This window comes from Bufo bufo, chromosome 11 (assembly GCF_905171765.1).
Source record: "Bufo bufo chromosome 11, aBufBuf1.1, whole genome shotgun sequence".
In the NCBI taxonomy this organism is placed as follows: Eukaryota; Metazoa; Chordata; class Amphibia; order Anura; family Bufonidae; genus Bufo; species Bufo bufo.
Genome location: NC_053399.1, coordinates 21,730,045 through 21,749,618, shown reverse-complemented (window position 1 = coordinate 21,749,618; position 19,574 = coordinate 21,730,045). Strand labels below are relative to the sequence as shown.

The 19,574-nt window shown below is 47.6% G+C and overlaps 1 protein-coding gene across 1 annotated transcript in view; it reads left to right on the top strand.

Annotated features, from left to right (window-relative positions):
* Window positions 1–5,048: 5,048 nt before the first annotated feature.
* Window positions 5,049–19,574, top strand: part of TTC8 (tetratricopeptide repeat domain 8) — a 31,179-nt gene continuing 16,653 nt past the window's right edge. Inside the window, exons 1-5 of the mRNA XM_040411580.1 lie at window positions 5,049–5,285; window positions 15,259–15,379; window positions 16,418–16,481; window positions 16,730–16,889; window positions 17,767–17,856. Coding sequence (XP_040267514.1) covers window positions 5,172–5,285; window positions 15,259–15,379; window positions 16,418–16,481; window positions 16,730–16,889; window positions 17,767–17,856 — 549 coding nt within the window. The 5' untranslated portion in view covers window positions 5,049–5,171. The remainder of the gene's footprint in view (window positions 5,286–15,258; window positions 15,380–16,417; window positions 16,482–16,729; window positions 16,890–17,766; window positions 17,857–19,574) is intronic.

Sequence of the window (19,574 nt, the reverse complement as noted above, 5' to 3'; positions counted from 1 at the left end):
TAATGGGTCCGCGATCCGCCCATTCCGCAAAAAGATAGAACATGTTCTATCTTTTTGCGGAACGGAAGTACGGGACGCAACCGCACGGAAGCACTCCGTAGTGCTTCCGAGGGGTCCCGTACCGTGCGGCCGTTCCGCAATTCCAGATTTGCGGACCCATTGAAGTGAATGGGTCCGCATCCGTGATGCGGAATGCACACGGAACTGTGGCCGTGTATTGCGGCCCACAATTTGCGGGCCGCAATGCGGCCACGGATCACACACGTTCGTGTGAACTCGGCCTTAGGCTACTTTCACACCAGTGTTTTCAATTCTGCTATTGAGATCCGTCATAGGATCTCACTAGCGGAAGAAAATGCTTCCGTTTTGTCCCTATTCATTGTCAATGGGGACAAAAGTGAACAAAACTGAATGCACTAAAGTGCATTCCGTTTGGTTGCACTCCCATCGTGGACAGAATAACGCTGCTAGCAGCGTTTTTCTGTTCACGATTTGGTGCAGGGCAAGACGGATCCGTCCTGACACACAATGTAAGTCAATGGGGACGGATCCGTTTTCTCTGCCACAATAGAAAACTGATCTGTTCCCCGTTGACTTTCAATGGTGTTCATGACGGATCCGTCATGGCTATATAAGACATAATACAACCGGATCCGTTCATGACTGATGCATGTGGTTGTATTACTGTAACTGAAGCGTTTTTAAAGATCCATGACGGATCCGTAAAAAAATGCTAATGTGAAAGTAGCCTTATGTGCTTTGTGTAGACAGGTTACCATTACGTCTTCTGTACGGTTCGTGGTTGCGGAGGGAGAAGAAAGTGTTTCCAGCCCTCCTTCTGCACCAGTCCTCTGATGAGCGGGACGCGCAGGTACGAGGCAGGAATGATAACACTGAACGCACCGGGGACCACAGGCAGGAGAACAAATGGAATACTCCAGACACAGAGAAAATACTTATCACGGCCTTCACTCAATAGGGGCTTAGGCCTCTTTCACATCTGCGTGGTTCCAGCACAGAACAGCTTGCCGGCATAGCCGGATGTTACCGCCCTGATTGACTATAACCGGATCCAGCGGAGATCTAGCCACTACGCGGCAAACATGCACACAATTTATTTTTTTCTCTTTGGCTGGATCCCAGCATATTTTCAGGTGTAGTCACCGTATCTCAACCGGGTCCCATTTTAGTCAATGGGGCCAACAGGCATGCGGTAACATCCGGCTACGCCAGATCCAGAGAGCTTTGGCAGGTTGTTCTCTGCTGGAACAGCCTGTAGGAGAGCTCTAAGGGCTCATGCACACAAACGTATTTTCTTTCCGTGTCCGTTCCGTTTTTTTTGTGGACTGTATGCGGAAACATTCATTTTAATGGGTCCGCAAAAAAAAAATACGGAAGTCACTCCGTGTGCATTCCGTTTCCGTATATGTCCAAAAAATAGAACATGTCCTATTATTGTCCGCATTACGGACAAGGATAATACTGTTCTATTAGGGGCCAGCTTTTCCGTTCCACACGGACGTCATCTGTATTTTTGCGGATCCGGTTTTGCGGACCGCAAAATACATACGGTCGTGTGAATGAGCCCTAATGCAGAGGTGAAAGAGGCCTTATCCCTCTGATGTATGACCGCTGTAAGTAGTGTTGAGCGAATCGAGCTTCGGATCCTAGATCTGAAGTCAATTCATTCATTCATTCATGCTGCATGGAGATCCGTCTCCATAGTAGAGCATTCAAATATATGGCCTCCGGCGAGGGAAATCCGTTATTCCCGAAGTCTCGTGGGACTTCGGTGAATAACTTCGGGATTAGATTTTTCAACTTTAAAACCGTTTTAAAACATGGATCTGAAGTCGGCTTCGGTAGCGAGGTACCAGTCGGTACTCAAGCCTACTTTGGATCCATGTTTTAAAATGGTTTAAAAGTTTAAAAATGGATGTCCGAAGTCTTCGGTGATAACTCACTTCGCCTCGCCGGAGCCCATACATTTTAATGCTATACGGAGACCCGTCTCCATGCAACATTAAAACGAAGTTTGGAGCGAAACGACTTTGGATCCAGGATCCGAAGCTCGATTCGCTTAACTCTAGCTATAAGGCCCCCCTTCATACTACCGTAGGGCCACCGTGACCCTGGATGCACAAGACACGGGCACCGTCCATGCGCACTCTGCATCGTGGTGCGGACCCAATGACTTGAATGGATTCACGATCTGCAAGATACCGCAAAAGATAGGACTTGCCTTATCGGATGGGAGGGTCCTCACATTCACTTCTAGTACAGGGGCCCTCTGCCGTCAGTTTCCACCTCTGCACATAATGCGGGAGCATTTGCATGCAATTCATTTTCTGTGGAGTACCACTTTAAAGCCAGCAGGACTGGCGGGAGACGCGGCGCGCCCTGGGATTTAGAGTGACAGCGTTAAGGATTTCATCTGGGAGATGGTAATATCTGCAGTTGACAGGACCCATCACATCCCATTAAGAGCCGGGAAGAGAGAGACATCCCAGGCCCTGCACCGCCATGACAGTGAATGGCAGCGGCGAGATCTGACAAAACATTTGGCATCGTCCCATTCTGCTCCGTCCTTATACAAACCCATAGGTGAAAAGATAACAGATCTGTGGGCCCCTGCAGAGGATTATAACAGGCTATATGCATGCTTCCATTTATTTTAAGTCATTTCTAAGTCCTTTATGGACTGGACTTGCCACATTGTCCCTCCTGAGTCCACTGGTTCATGAATACAATACCAGAATTACAGTAAATACTGCCACACATATGAGTAGAAGACGGAGTAGAGGAAGGTTTATTCCCCTCCCCCCCATGCCAATTTCTTAACCTAACCCCTTTGACATAATGAACGCGCTCATTGCCCATGGTCCTTCCACTGCCCCCACCTGGTGCTGCCTGAGGCGATCGCCTCGTTGGTGGTGCACCCCTGACGCCACATAAAAGGACAACTCAGGGGCTGAGATTTCTGGCTGCTTCTACTTTCTTATTTAACTGGGGTGCTCTTTAGGGGCTCATGCACACAAACGTATTTTCCGTTTGCGGACAAGGACAGGCATTGTAACAATTGATCCCCCCAAAAAACGGATGCAACACGGACGTCATATGGATGTCATCATTTTTATTAAATTTTTTGTGGATCTGTGTTTTGCAGACCACAAAATTACATATGGTCATGTTCATGAACCCTTAAGGCCTCTTTCACACTACAGTATGTCGATTTCAGTGTTTTGCGTTCCGTTTTTCACGGATCCGTTGTTCCGTTTTTTTTGTTTCCATTGTGTTTCCGTTTTTCCGTTCCGTTTTTCCGTATGGCATATACAGTATACAGTAATTACATAGAGAAAATTGGGCTGGGCATAACATTTTCAATAGATGGTTCCGCAAAAAACGGAACGGATACGGAAGACATACGGATGCATTTCCGTATGTGTTCCTTTTTTTTGCGGACCCATTGACTTTAATGGAGCCACGGAACGTGATTTGCAGTCAAATATAGGACATGTTCTATCTTTCAACGGAACGGAAAAACGGAAATACGGAAACGGAATGCATACGGAGTACATTCCGTTTTTTTTTGCGGAACCATTGAAATGAATGGTTCCGTACACGGACCGTATACGGAACGCAAAAAACGGCCAGTAAACAGGGAAAAAAAACGGCCGTGTGCAGGAGGCCTTAGAAAGAGACTGTCATGTATAAGAAGACGGCGCGCTGTTTGCATGTGCCATCTTCTGTCTCTCTTCCTGTTCACCGCTGCTGTCTATGACTGCACGCCGTCTCCCCATACAGCTGATCGGCAGGGGTGCCGGGTATCGGACCCCCGCTGATCTGATATTGATGACCTATCCTGAGTATTGGTTGTTAAAATTAAAAGCCCCGAGAACCTCTTTAAGGCTAGTTTCACACTAGCGTTGACCATCTCCAATAGGCTGGACGTTTTGTAGACGTCTGGATCTCGAACTGCAGGATGCTACCTAACACCCGCCGGCCCCATTGTCTATAATGGGAACAAGCGGAGATCAGGACGGATAAAAACTGCTGCGCGCAGCAATTTTCGTCTTGCTGATTCTCTGCATATTTGCCGGGTTGTGGCTGGATCTCTGCTGCCGGTCCACATTATAGTCATGGGGGCCGGACGGCGATGTGATAGCTTCCGGCAATGTCAGAACGCTACTGTGAAATTAGTCTAATCCTATTGGGGGTCATGTACTAACTTTCTACTAAAATTTTTTTGGCGTGTAATTTGCACATTTCACCGCAAGTGCCATTTTGTGAAAAATTTCTTTTGATGTTTTAGTTTCTTCCAACATGCTCAACACTTTTCCAAAAAGTGGACAGGAGGAGACAGGCCATTAGGGAGGCAGCTCCACGGCCCGACTAATTAAACCACACTGCGCCAGAAAACTGATGCGCTTTACACCAGAAATCTGCTCGAGGCCCTGGCTGGCAGTATTGTCAGATTTTAATATAGCTCGCGATAATCCATGCTCTTATATAAGTGCCACCCCAGTATGAGAGTATGGGGTCCTACTGTGGGGCAACATGCTGTGTGTATTGCCCCAACGAAAGCTGAGATATGGAAAATTTGCGATGTGCAAGCGCAATGGCGAGTAACTTTGTGCAGTCGTTACATTATGTGGAAATTACTGAAAAGGCCAAAAGGCATGGCATGGACAAGGGCAGACAAAATGGCGGCATCACTCATGACGACCAATCAGATTCTAGCTCTTTTTTTTTCTGTGAAGGCTAGAATATGAAAGCCATCATCTGATTGGTTGCCAGGGGTTAGCTGTTTATGGGCCCCTGATGGTCTTGTTACACTCATGGTCATAATTGTACATGCAACAATTTGCAGCAGTAACGAAATATAAGTATTAAATATCAATAATATCCAGTGTGGAACAAAAAGGTGTCTCTGAGTGACTTCAGGCACACTTAGAACAGCTCCTGCAAGGACCCTCAAGCAGGGCGGGATTTCAACTCTGTGATCAGGCAGCGCGGAGGACAGCTCTCACGGTCTAAGGACCCAGTGGTTGCTAAGCTGAGGACTCAGGACTACGAGCTTGAGTCGTTGTCAAGGTGACGGGGCCTGGTCCTCCGCTCTATCCTCGGCCTCTCTTAGTGTTTCTGGCCGGGGGGAATCTTCATGTGGGAGGATGGGGTTAGAAATAGACCCCCTGCTCCAGGCTTGGAGCTATTTTCGCCGCAGGAAGTTCGAGCAGTGCTCTGTGCTGTGCGGCCGTATCCTGGACAAGGAGCCGTATGACCAGGTGAGGATGATGGGGGAGGGGGTTATTTACCTGAGAGCGGGTGACAGGTGGAGCTGAGGAGGGACGTGATGAGCCGCAGCTGTAGGGTCAGCACCGTATGTGTCAGCTGCTGTATCTAAGCCTGTGCTGTGGAACTATCAGCTGAGCTGCTGTATCTAAGCCCGTCATTGTGGTACTGTCTGCTAAGCTGCTGTATCTAAGCCCGTCATTGTGGTACTGTCTGCTGAGCTGCTGTATCTAAGCCTGCCATGTTCGGTACTGTCTGCTATACTGCTGTATCTAACCCTGTGCTGTGGAACTATCAGCTGAGCTGCTGTATCTAAGCCTGTTGAGTTTGGTACTGTCTGCTTAGCTGCTGTATCTAAGCCTGCCATGTTTGGTGCTGTTTGCTGAGCTTCTGTATATCAGCCCTTCATTGTGATACTGTTTGCTATACTGCTGTATCTAAGCCTATCCTGTGCAGTACTGTCAGCTGAGCTTCTGTATCTAAGCCTGTCATGTGCGGTACTGTCTGCTTAGCCGCTGTATCTAAGCCTGTCGTGTTTGGTGCTGTTTGCTGAGCTTCTGTATCTAAGCCTGTCATGTGCGGTACTGTCTGAGCTGTTGCCACTTTTTCTAAGCCAATTATTTTGATACTGTTTTCCAAGTCACTGTATCTAAGCCTGTTGTGTGTGATACGATCTCCTCCTGAGCTGCTGTATGCTGTCTACAAAGCCTAACATGAGTGATACTGTCTGCTGAGCCGCTGTATGTAAGCCAGTTGTGTGGTACGGTCTGTTGATTTACTGTATCTAAGCCAATCATGCGTGATACTTTCCACTACACCTTTGCTGCTACTGTTTGTAAGTGTGATACGGTTTGCTAAGTCACTGTATCTAAGGCCTCACGCACACGACCGTTCCGTGTTTTTATTTTTTGTGGTCTGCAAGCCACAAAAAACGTAAGCCGTCCGCAATTTACGGAACGGGCTGCCTATTGTTGAAATGCCTATTCTTGTCCGCAAAACGGACAAGAATAGGACATGTTAGATAGAGAGAGATATATAATCTCTATCTCTCTTTTGTGGGGCCACGGAACGGAGCAACGGATGCGGACGGCACACGGAGTGCTGTCCGCATCTTTTGTGGCCCCGTTGAAGTGAATGGGTCCGCATCCGAGCCGCAAAAACTGTGGTTCGGATGCGGACCAGAACGGTCGTGTGCATGAGGCCTAAGCCTGTTGTGTGCCATGTGGTCTCCTGAGCTGCTGTATCTAAGCCAATCATGTGTAATACTGTCCACTAAAAGCCACTATTATTTGTCTGCCGAGCTGCTATGTTTCAGCAGCTCACTAGACCGTATCGCACACGACAAGCTTAGATACAGCTAAGTTCTCAGTAGACAGTATCACACACGATGGGCTTAGAAACAGTGGTTGGCAAGACAGCATCTCAAATGGATGGCTTAGATACAGCGGCTCAGCAGACAGTATCACCCGATAGCCTGAGCCACTGTATCTAAGCCATCCATTTGAGATGCTGTCTGCCAACCACTGTTTCTAAGCCTATGCTGAGCTGCTGTATCTAAGCCCATCGTGTGTGTGATACTGTCTACTGAGAAGCTGTATCTAAGCTTGTCGTGTGTGATACGGTCTAGTGAGCTGCTGAATCTAAGCCCATTGTGTATGATACCTTCTGATGAGCCGTGCGGTGTATCTAATTCAGTAATGTCTATGAAGAATTTGTGTCTAATGGTCCTTTTACACGGATCAGTTTTAAAGGGGTTTCTGAGATTCTAATATTGATGTCGGGGGGGGGTCTGACTCTGGCCTTCTTACAGCTCGCCAAGCACAGTGCCGTCCATTCGATAGTGGCCGTGCTTGGTATTGCAGCTCAGGCCAGTTCACTTGAATTAGACTGAGCTGCGTCTAGGTCATGTGACATCACTGGTCCAGAAAGAGGCCGCAACGCTCACCTCATCAAACAGCTGATGGGCGGGGGTCCCTGGTGTCAGACCCCTACCGATCCTATCCTGAGGACAAAGCCATCAATATCAGATTCGCGGGAAACCCATTTAAAGGCAATTACTGGTGACGAACCAAAGATTCCTGATGATTCACCTGTTGTCAGAGGAGGGGACGATGCAGTTACACGCAGCAGTCATCTCTCCTTTGTGGGGATGAGTGATACTACTGCGATCAGTTGTTCCCATAGAGAATCATTGTTTCTGGGCAGCAGATCCCTGTTGATACAGGACAATCTTCTGCCCCAAAAACGATGATTTTTGATGCCGTCACTTGGGCCAATTATCAGGAACGAGCATTTCTACAACCGCTACATCCTTCTGATGATTGGCTCGATGACAGGAGCACATTTGGAGGACATGGCGCCACCTTGTTTTCTCCCGGCCACGTATTGTATTTGTGCAGCTGACACGTAGTACACCGAAGCAGCGGATCGCCATCAGACATGCATTGGGATTGTGCCGTCATATGGTGTATTTTGCGCCTGGTGTTCCCATGGTTTTTGTAGTGCGGTACTTGCACGTGGGGGCAGGAAGGTATCTGTAATCAGATTATGTACTAATGAGATTATCTGTAGGAAGCGGGATGCGGTGTATGTCCTCCAAGAGAGTGCATGTATGTGTGTGTATTATATGTACCGTATATTTCTACCATTGTGCTGGTGTCGGAGCCTGAGCTGTGTCTCTGTCTCCCACTATGGGAGTATTGTTAATATTCGGGGGTGACCTTGAGAAGTGACATTGGAGAAATGTTACTACGCGTCGCGGAGTGAGACGTATGTGATACGCAGGATGGAGTGACCCTGAGTCTGCTCCACCTGCGCTCATATATACGTATACATCCAGTTGTGAAGGAAAAGCGTTGTGCTGGGCCTCCATTGTTGCCTGCGTCGTAGGGTGTGATGTACACGTCGGATCTATAGGCCGTTACCTACGCAGGAGATGGTGCAGCCGGAAGCCCACTCTCCCATTTAGGGCTCCTTCACAGGACCAGCCGTTTTTTTGCGGTCCGCAAAACACGGATGCCGCCCATGTGCCTTCTGCAATTTACGGAACAGGAGGCCCATTATAGACATGCCTATTCTTGTCCGCGGGGCCATGGAACAGAGCAACGGACAGCATCTTTTGCGGTCCCATTGAAGTGAATGGGTCCACACCCGAGCCGCAAAAAAGCTTCTCGGATGCGGACCAAAACCACCGTCATGTGAATGAGCCCTTATTGTGTTAGCCATTTGTAAGAAAGCGATTTTCCAGGCGGCCATGACATCCCATAAGATAGAAGGCTCTGAACGATTGGAGTGCGACACGGGGATCAGAAAACCCCCATTCTGCCGAAATATGTGGGTCCCAGAGACTGCCACGCAGAACAGATGGTTGGGGGCTGCATTATAGCATTACAGGTTGTGCACCCCTGTTCTAAGGGTATGTTCACAGGATTCTTCCTAGAGGTTTTTTTTACTGATGACCTATCCTCAGGATAGTTTTTACCAATAGGTCGGCACTGCAGGTAAGTATCGTGGTGCTCGCGTCCTAGGATCGGCATCCCATATAGTGGTAACCATGAAGGGTCGGCACTCGCTTCCAGATATTGTGACCGGAACATATGTGACAATAAATACGATCATTGAGAATATCTGGAAGTGAGTGCCGGCCCTTCATTGTTACCACTATCCTCAGGATAGGTCATCAGTATCTGACCGATCAGCTACATGAAAAGGCAGCAACGCTACGTCGTCCTTCTCTCTGCTCACGAAGCACAGCGCCGTACGTTGTATGGGTCCGAGCTGCGTTTACGCCACGTGACCGCTGAATGTGACATCACATTGCCTAGGATAAGCTTGAGTGCAGGTGCCTTCTCAAACAACTGATCAGCGGGGGTCCTGGGAGTCGGACCCCCACTAATCACATACTGATGGCCTGTCTAGAGGATAGGTTATCAGTAAGAAGCTCTCGGGGAAAACCCCTAAAAACCACGCTGGAACAATCTGTCATGTATTTGCTCAGGATAGGTCATCAATAGCAGATTGGTGGGGGTCCGATGCCCAACACCCCCGCTGAACAGGTGTTTCAGGCAGCTGCCTGCTCCATGGATGGACCTGGAAGCAGAAGACTCTGTCCATGTGCCGGGGTGCTGCCGCTCGCCCCCCATTCATTGAAAAGATGGAAAACAAATCCAACCAAGGGCAACAGATGCACAGAGTTTGTATGTTCTCCCCGTGTTGGCGTGGGTTTCCTCCCACACTCCAAAGGCATACTGATAGGGAACCTCGTCCGCATTTCCGTGTTTAATCTGTAAAGGGTCCGTGTGTCATCCGCTCTCCACGGATGCTGCTCAGCTGGAAATTTTATTTCAAAAGCATCTTCTATCAGTGGTCAGTGAAAAACGGACGCCATCCTAGTTGTGTCTGTGATTTTCACTGACCCATAAACTTCAATGGGCGTGTCTGGTCCGCATCACAAACCAAAGTAGCAGTGCGTGTCTCATACGGTCAGTAAAATTACTGAAGTGTGAACAGACACGTGACATCAGTGGGTACATTCTGTCCGTGGAAAATGCGGACAGTACATGTCAGTAAAAAAAAAAAGGAAATGTGAATGAGGCCTTAGGCGTGCGCCCCTTGGCCGTGCTGTGGGCTGCAATGAGGCCTTAGGCGTGCGCCCCTTGGCCGTGCTGCTGGCCGCAATGCACGAACACCGTCCGTGGGGCGGCCTCAGTGGATCGCGGACCTATTCACTTTAATGGGTCCGCGATCCGGCCGTTCTGCAAAAAGATAGGACATGTTCTATCTTTTTGCGGAACGGAAGTACGGGACGAAACCCCATGGAAGCACTCCGTAGTGCTTCCGTTCCGCATCTCCGGATTTGCGAACCCGTTGAAGTGAATGGGTCTGCATCCGTGATGCGGAATGCACACGGAACGGTGCCAGTGTATTGCGGATCCGCAATACGGCAAAGGGAAGCACACGGGAGGCCTTAGATTGTGAGCTCTATTGGGGACAGCAAATGATGCTAATGTCTGTACAGCGCGGCGGAATATGTCAGCGCTATATAAGAGTAAAATACGTCTGGGTTTCAGATCCTCACTAACACACGTTAGACTGTTGGCCGAACCTGCTGTTCTCGGCGGGTTTAGTTGACGATACACTAATATGTATGAGGACCTTAAAGGGGTATTCCAGTTACTGTGTTATCCCCTATCCACAGGATGGGGTGTAACTATTAGATGGCTGGGGGTTCTACCACTGGGACCCTCGCGAATAACGCGAACGGGGGCCCTGTACCCCCGTGTAATCAATGGAGCGGCCGGACGGACATGCATGCGGTCGCTCCTCTCATTTCTATGGGAGTTCCGGAGATAGTTGACCACTGTACTCCCATAGAAATGAATAAAGCGGCCATGTGCATGCCCGAACAGCCGCTCTGTGTTTATTTCAGGGGGGCTGCAGGGTGTACGGGGCACCTGTTATCACGACCAGTGGGGGTCCTAGCGGTAGGGACCTCCACCGATCTAATAGTGATCCCCTGTGCTGTGGATTGGGGATAGCTTAAAGTAACCAGAATACCCAAAGATTTCAGTTGCATATTCCACGGCAAATCCACATCTGATTTCTCCGGCTGAACATTCCCTAGGGGTACGTCCTCATTGGCCATGATAGCTTTTCGCTGTGTGTGAATGAGGTTTCTGAAATCTTACCCACTTTTCTGGTCCTGTAAAATGCTGCTGATTTTCTGCATGCAAATCCATGGCGCCAGTTGTGCGACAGATGTGCCCGTGGTTATCTCTGTTAATATTGTGACTCGGAGTGGGATGCATCCATGAATAGCCCTGATGGGCCGCAGGAAATTACTGTTCCCAACTTCTGTCCCACGGGAGCCGTCAGCAGACATGACTCCATTCAGGCCTCTGTGTGCAGTGTATTGGCAGAGTACAGGCTGCCACACACAGCACCTGCAGTGGAGGGGCCCCGATAAGAGTATTACCTCCGGCTTCAGTGCTGGGGCCGGCTGTGCTTTATTCTCAGTTTTCTTTATTCCAATGTGAAGTGAATAGTATGAAGAGCAATGTGCGGGGTCCTAGTTAGTTGGTTGTTGCTGCCATTTGCAGTTTCTGTACTTATGTTTTAATACAATTGTTTTTTTTCTTTACTTCCATCCTAAGGAAAAGAGTTCTGAGGATTTAATACAGGTAATGATCGTACGGTGTCATATTGTGGATGTACATTAGATATCTACACAGCCGTTGTTGCTGTAGTTTAGTCTGTAGTAGTTGTAGTAATCTCATCCGATTATTTCCCAAATTTTGGCAATTTAGCAGAAAATAAATTGCAGTTGGTGAAGTGTTCTGTACTGATCCTGAGTTACATCCTGTATTATACTCAAGAGCTGTACTCACTATTCTGCTGGTGCAGTCACTGTGTACATACATTACTTATCCTGGGTCACATCCTGTATTATACTCCAGAGCTGCACTCACTATTCTGCTGGTGGAGTCACTGTGTACATACATTACATTACTTATCCTGTACTGATCCTGAGTTACATCCTGTATTATACTCCAGAGCTGCACTCACTATTCTGCTGGTGCAGTCACTGTGTACATACATTACATTACTTATCCTGTACTGATCCTGAGTTACATCCTGTATTATACTCCAGAGCTGCACTCACTATTCTGCTGGTGGAGTCACTGTGTACATACATTACATTACTTATCCTGTACTGATCCTGAGCTACATCCTGTATTATACTCCAGAGCTGCACTCACTATTCTGCTGGTGCAGTCACTGTGATGTGGACATGGTTTTTCCACCTGTGGTAGTGGCTTAGGTTCATACACCTTGAAGGAAACCTCAGTAGACTACAGTCATCCACAAGACATGGGCTGTGGCTGTCTTGGAGCCTATAAGTGGTTATACTGTAGCCGCTCCTGTTTCTCCTCGTTCTGTCTGCGTGCTCTTTGTACAGGTAAAGTAGATTTCTTGCTTGTGCCATCCCTTTACAGTGGGTGGTAGGGAATAGCCTGGCACGGTTGGAGTTGTGTGGCAGTTAGATTCTCTCTCTTCTTCTTCGCCCCCATCTAATTTCCTGGACGGTGTGTGGCGCACACTAAATAAACTGGTGTGGCGGTAGGTTACTTGGAATCTATTAATTAAGATACCTTTATCTGAATACCGTAACCATATAAAGCTTCGATCCCAGCTCTGCAACCCAGCGATCCGCTTGATTCCAAGTTTATTAAACAAGAATTGATTTCCAGGCTGGAGACGGAGCAGAAGTCCGGGAGACGTATTCCTCAGGATGTTCATTATTTTCATAGCATATTTTAATTAGCGTCCTGCATCGTTACCAGACTGCAGCCCCGGCACCCTCTGGGCATTTCTGACATTACAATTTCACTGCAGGCAGGGGTGTAAATTGGTTTTATTTCCTCTGTTATGTGCGCTTGCTGCTATTTGCACCACTTGGTGTTTTTTCATTGATGACGCCTAAAAACAACGACCTGTATGGAAATTGCTGGAGGTGATTCTGCGCAGTCGGGGATCTCCACAGCCAGGAAAAAGTTCACAATAATTTGGTGGGGTGGATCGCAGACGTCAGACACTCCTGTTATTTAGCATGTGTAAAAATCTTGATTTCTTTAAAATATGTCTATATCTAAAAAAAATAACTAGATTACTTATTCACTACACATTACCCACATAAATTAAAATGATCAACAAACTATAAATCCAAATTTAAAACCATTTACCATATTTTTCGCCCATAAGACGCACCTAGGTTTTAGAGGAGGAGCCCCAATGTTAATCAGACGCCCCATGTTAATAAGACTCTCAGATCAGGCCCCTAAAATGCCCGGGCCCCTCATGCTGGTCATACTTACCTCACTCCCCGGCACCTGCGTCACTTCTAATGCCCACACCGCTGCGGCTATGTCCCGCCCCCCCCCCCCCCCGGATGATTTGATCCGCATCACAGGGGGGTGGGCAGATTTGGCAGCCAATAGCAGGCTGCGACGGGGATGAGCATCCCAAGCATCGCACCTCAGATCAGACCAGCATGTTAATAAGACCCCTTTTCAGACCCCCAATGTTAAGACCACCATTCAGACCTCAGATCAGTCAAAAACAATAAATCAACTTACCTCTCCTGCTCTGGACGCCGCTGCCACTCCGGAGATCCAGATCCGGCTCTTCCTGCCGCGCTGCTGTGACCCGACTCCACACAGAGTGAGGTCACAGCGCGCAGACGTCCTCACGTTGTGCACAGTAACAGCACAGCGAGCGAGTACAGAGCCCGGGGAGCGCTGCATTCCCAGTCCTCCTGTACTAATGAGAGCTTCCATAATGGAATCGCTTATTAGTTTGTCTCATAAGGCTTAATTCACACGTCCGTGGTGTGTTGCGGACCCGCAAATTGCGGGTCCGCAACACACCAACCCGTCACCCCCATTGAAATGCCTATTCTTGTCCGCAAGCATGCTCTATCTTTTTGCGGAGCTGCGGACCCAAAATCGGGGCCGCGCTCCGCAATTGCGGCTGCAGACAGCACACTGTGTGCTGTCCGCAACCATTTTGTCCCCATAGAGAATAAATGGGTCCGCACCCTTTCCGCGAAATTGCGGAAAGGATGCGGACACATTTTGCGGACGTGTGAATGGAGCCTAAGATGCACTGACCTTTTTCCCCCCACTTTGGGGAGGAAGGGAGGGGGGGGGAGTGCGTCTTATAAGGTGAAAAATATGTTAATCAATAAATATAATTGGGTTCTGCATTGTACTACACATAAATAGAACTAACTCTATTTAAACCTATCCATAATAAAGAAAAGCTATTAGAACTGGTATATTGTTATATTGTTACTATATTTTACATATTATCCTTTATACATACTTTAAACTAATAATTATCACCACACAATGTACTCCATTGTAAAAAGAAAAGAACTTCATTGTAATAAATACAAGAATATACAATTTATGTTATGTAAGAATTCTAAGGGGAGTACGCGGCATGTCAGTGCCGGCATAGTGTTCCTCCCCTGTGCTGGCATCAGCCTCAGGGAACGAACTGCGCATGCGCTAGCTGTGAGATTACGGCGCTCTAACTTTGTGACGTCGGGGAGCAAGGAGGAGATTCGGAGGATGTGGGCGCTGCTGGGCTCCTTCACGGTGCGCGCTGCTGGGCTCCTTCACGGTGCGCGCTGCTGGGCTCCTTCACGGTGCGCGCTGCTGGGCTCCTTCACGGTGCGCGCTGCTGGGCTCCTTCACGGTGCGCGCTGCTGGGCTCCTTCACGGTGCGCGCTGCTGGGCTCCTTCACGGTGCGCGCTGCTGGGCTCCTTCACGGTGCGCGCTGCTGGGCTCCTTCACGGTGCGCGCTGCTGGGCTCCTTCACGGTGCGCGCTGCTGGGCTCCTTCACGGTGCGGGCTGCTGGGCTGTGATATTTGGATACAAATGTTGCGGCTTTATTAGGGGGATACTACTGCCCAAGTACTTTATGCACTTTGTTTTTATCTGTTAATAAATTTTAGGGCAAATTTTATTCTATCTTTCCATGTGATACCAGATATTTGTGTGCCCTCCATTTACTACATCATTTTTATTCTATTTTTTAGCAACGTAGGGTGTGTTGCGGAGTGAGCACCATTTCTTTATCTGCCCAGTTGGTCGAGCCACTACCTATTTGATCTCAAATGTTTTAATTACATGCAATTACAAAAGTATTCAGATCGAGGTGCTGGTTTGAAAACTGTAGAATATTTTTCATGGGACAACTCCTTTTAATTTAAAAATATAAAAAGTTACCGTTTAAAAAAACAAACAAAAAAAACCCAGGAGGATTTTGCATTCTAGCTTCTCCTGACCTGGGTGGGTCTTCCATCCAAGCTAGAAGAACTTGGCAGCTTCTCTCTGGACTCCCCTTGTCATTTCAGCGCAGATCTTCCGTTGAATGCTGTTTTCTTGTATCCCTGCAGGCAGCATGGAGCCTGAAGACCCGAGCCCAGACAGAGATGGTTTATGTGGATGAGATCGATGTGGACCAGGAGGGCATCGCCGAGATGACATTGGATGACAATTCTATTGCACAAGTGGCACGTAAGTCACATTGCTAGGGCCATATTACACTGCCTGATGTTCGGGGAGTGCGAGCGCCGATAACAGTGGGATTACACAGTCTGATGAAAGCTGAATGTGGGAGGAATGAACACTGCCGCAGTCGTTTCTCTCATTCACTTCACTGGCAGAACATTTCTGATTACCGTCAGAACATCTTCCTAATCGGGGATCTTTCATCCTGATGAAAGGTGCCCATCTACTGACAAATGAGAGTTTGCTGATTCATCAGCTGATTGGCTGCTTGAACATTCGTGCCAAGTATCGGGAATGAGCTTTCCTATGAACGCTTGGTCCTAATAATTGGCCCAAAAATCCTCTAGCCTTATAGGGCCCTTTAGATGCTACACCACTAATTGAATTTATTATTATTATTATTATTATTATTATAATATTTTTTTTTGCCTGATCCTTTTGTTCTCCCAGGAATGAAGCCACCGTAAGAGGTGTCTAGCAGAGGCTTTCTCCTCTCTCCTTGAAAAAACACATACTAGCTTTGCCAAACTGAGCCTTTATGTACATGGGGGAAGTCAGGAGAGATACCTGCCAGACAAACAAGTGTTCAGCAGACGGCTGTTGGAGCTGTATGGGCACCTTAAGCTCCACCAGTGCCAAGAAAAGAGGGCGGCCAAGGTGAAAATGTACTGAAGTAACCACCCATTGGTTAAAAAAAATAAAAAAATCATGGAAAAATAAATAAATAAATGCCCGGATTCCGTGCTGAATTTTGAGGTCAGATTTTAAAAAAAATCAGTTGTGTGAGAAATGCTTCTTTTTACCACGGCAGATTCAGACTCCTCTTCTAGTTGAAGTACTCGTACTTGGCATTAGAGGAAATTCTACCTGAACTACTAATCCCCTTAGCTCTTCAGATTAGAGCAGGCCAACTAGTGATCTGTGGAGCAGATGTTACACTCCACTAGCCGGATTAAATATGCAGTGTGCACTCGGGTCTATTATAATCTCAATGAGCGCGTTTGACTTCATTAACTCGCGTAAAAATGTGTAAATTATTTACAGGCCCTGGGACTTCCCTCAGACAAGCAACAGGAAAGAAACTTGAGGGCCCGAGTCCCGCAGTCCGGTATGTTATCGCCACATACATTCTTGTGCTCAAAAATATCCAGATTTATAAGACCTCATTCAGTCGTTTTTGCAGTCCGCAAATTACGGATCCGCAAAACATAGATACCGGCCGTGTGTGTTCCGCATTTTGCGTATTTGGTGCGTGCTGCCCCTTGTTAGAAAATGCTTATTTTTGTCTGCAGCATGTGGACTAAAAGTACAGTCTTGTGCATGACACCTAAGTTTGACTTTTATATGTTTCTGTAGACCTGTCACTCAGTCCGGTCGGCCACTCACTGGCTTTGTAAGACCTGGGACCCAGTCTGGCCGGCCAGGTACCATGGAACAGGCAATCCGCACCCCAAGAACAGCGCACACAGCCCGCTCAATCACCAGCGCCTCTGGACGATACATACGACTTGGAACGGTAATCAGGAGTTGCTTTAAAGTGGGACTGTACTTTGGGAAAACTTGTGGTATGTCATTATGATGATCAAAAGTTTTGATTGATGGGGTTCTGACCGCTCAGACCCCGGCAAATCGCTACAAATCGCTCAAATTGTGCGCTCTCTCCTGGCTGCAGGAGATGGAATCATTACAGACTCAATAGAAAGTCTATGGGCCATCTCAATTGAGTCTCCTGCAGCGAGGCGGGAGAAGCGTACAATATGAGCGCTTCTCTCTCCTCATTCCAGCGATCTGCGGGGGTTCTCAGCGCGCTCAGACTCCCACTTATCAGATTTCTATATGTCATTAAACGGGTTGTTTATTCATGGGTGACTCTCGGGCAGACCCCGAGCGTGGCTGGACCTGTGGAGAAAATCATACTTGCGTTCTGGCTCCTTTGCTCACTTCAGGACCGCTGCAGCTCTCAGGTGACCCAGTGACATAATGCATATGAGACATGTCACTGCTGCAGCCAGTCATTAGCTGCAGCAGCCACTTGACCGCATCAAACTGGATGTTGACACAGGGAGACCCTAGAGCTTCTGCAGGCTGTGGACAGCAAAGGAGCCAGAACCCAGCGGCATTGATCGGATAAGCATGATTCCCTCCGCAGATCCGGTCACACTGGGAGGGGAAGGGGGAAGGGGGGTCTGCCCGGGAGGCCCCCAGGAGTGAACAACCCCTTCATGTCTACAATAGCAGCTTATGTGGAAATCATAGAGGTCATTGGTGGTATAGATCATTGTCCTAGAATAATATAGAAATAATTGGTTTCTTCTTTGTTTAATACTCTCTCTTCTAGTAAGTTACTTTCCAATACCAATGTTTTACCCTAAACTGATATATTTTTCTCCTAGGCCTCAATGCTGACCAATCCGGATGGACCTTTCATTAACTTGTCCAGGTTAAATCTGTCTAAATATGCACAGAGTCCGAACTTGGCCAAGGTCAGTGTCTGAATCATGAGTCAATAATAGTTTTTTAGATGGAGAAGAAAAGAAAAAGAAATGCAAATTTATGAATAGAATACTACTATGGAGTGCTGGAATCCTGATTAGATCTGTCTTCTTAGTGAGATCAACTGCACCCATTGTGCTACAGGAAAATATGGTCCCCAGCCAGACCCTCCTACGACCACATTAAATATACCTGGTAATTGCTTATGATATGTACTGATATTATTCAGGGATATTTACCCGTTGAGCCATCAGTATGTCCATAGGCCTTGTGGTCATGGTGTCCCTCCTATGCATTTCATCCTTAGTACAGCAAGGACACGTTTGTGAAGCTCGTGGATAAGCAGCTGGGCAACATTGAAGGTATTTTTGTGGTCATAGGATGGAGTCTATAGAGGGGGCTGTGACACAGGAATATATAGGGCATGTAAAGCTTGGGGGCTCTCTCTCAGGAACAGGCTAAGTTTTATTGCATGTATGCTTTCTATGCATGTATGATATCCCAGTAGACTTTATATGTGTACATATAGAAATGTGCAGCCTGTAGTTGTGTGTCTGTGTGTGTGTGTGTGTATATAGGTACAGTATATATAACGTGTGTGTATGTGGAGATGTATCTACATTATATGTCACTGGTATTTTGGGCCTCGGTGAAGTAGGAGCCAGTCTTTAAGGTGTCAGCGGCAATAAGTGGTTGACACTCTCTTACTGGGAGTAGTTATAGTGCTGGGTGGGTGACTACTCCCCACGTTCCAGGCCGGGTCTTGTCTGGCCTACAAAACAGCCAGCAGTGTCAGGTGGGGCTGATTACCTCTCTCTGACAGTGGAGCTCTGTGTGGGATCAGAGTCTGAGCTGGAGTTGCAGTGCCTGAAAGACTGAGGACAAAGTGAGGTCCACATACACCCCGTGGGGTTACGGTTCTGTGCAAAGCCATACCTGTGCTGTGCTATAGATACGGGACTTTATTGTTTCTTTAAGGCCGGCTGGAGCAAGCTGTTCACTGCTGTTTACTGCCTTATTGTTTTGTCAAGAATAAAAGACAACCGTTGCTTTGCTTTCACCACTAAAAGGCTGCTGCTGTGCTCTTACCTGAAGGCTACCATTGGGGCAGATCCCTACTATATATATCTATAAGATGCACCTAGGTTTTAGAGGAGGAAAATAAGAAAAAAAAGCATTTTTTTTATTAGATGTCAGATCAGACTCTGAATGTTAATTAGACCCCCAAACAGACCTCAGATTACAAACCAGCTCAGACCCTCAATCAGACCTTAGATTGGACCTCCAATGTATCAGACTCCCAATGCTAATTAGACTGCAGCTCCCAACTCCAATCAAGCCTCAGAACAGACCCCCCCCCCAATGCTAATTAGACTGCAGCTCAGACCTCCAATGCTAATTAGAACCCAGCTCAGACCCCTAATCAGACGTCAGACATTGCACAGATCTCTCCTACAGCCTCGTGCTGTGCGCACATCACCGCACAGGGTGCAGCCTCTGCATAAGAAGACCAGGAAGCGGTGAGAACATAGCCAGCACAAGGAGCGCTGTATTCATTGCTCCCCAGTATTCCCAGCGCTCCAATAATGGAATTGCTCATCAGTATTCGCCTTATAAGACGTACTGACGTCTCCCCCCCCCCCCAAAAAAAAGTATCTTATAGGGCAAAAAAATCTGGTATATATTGTATTTTACTGGCCACATTTGC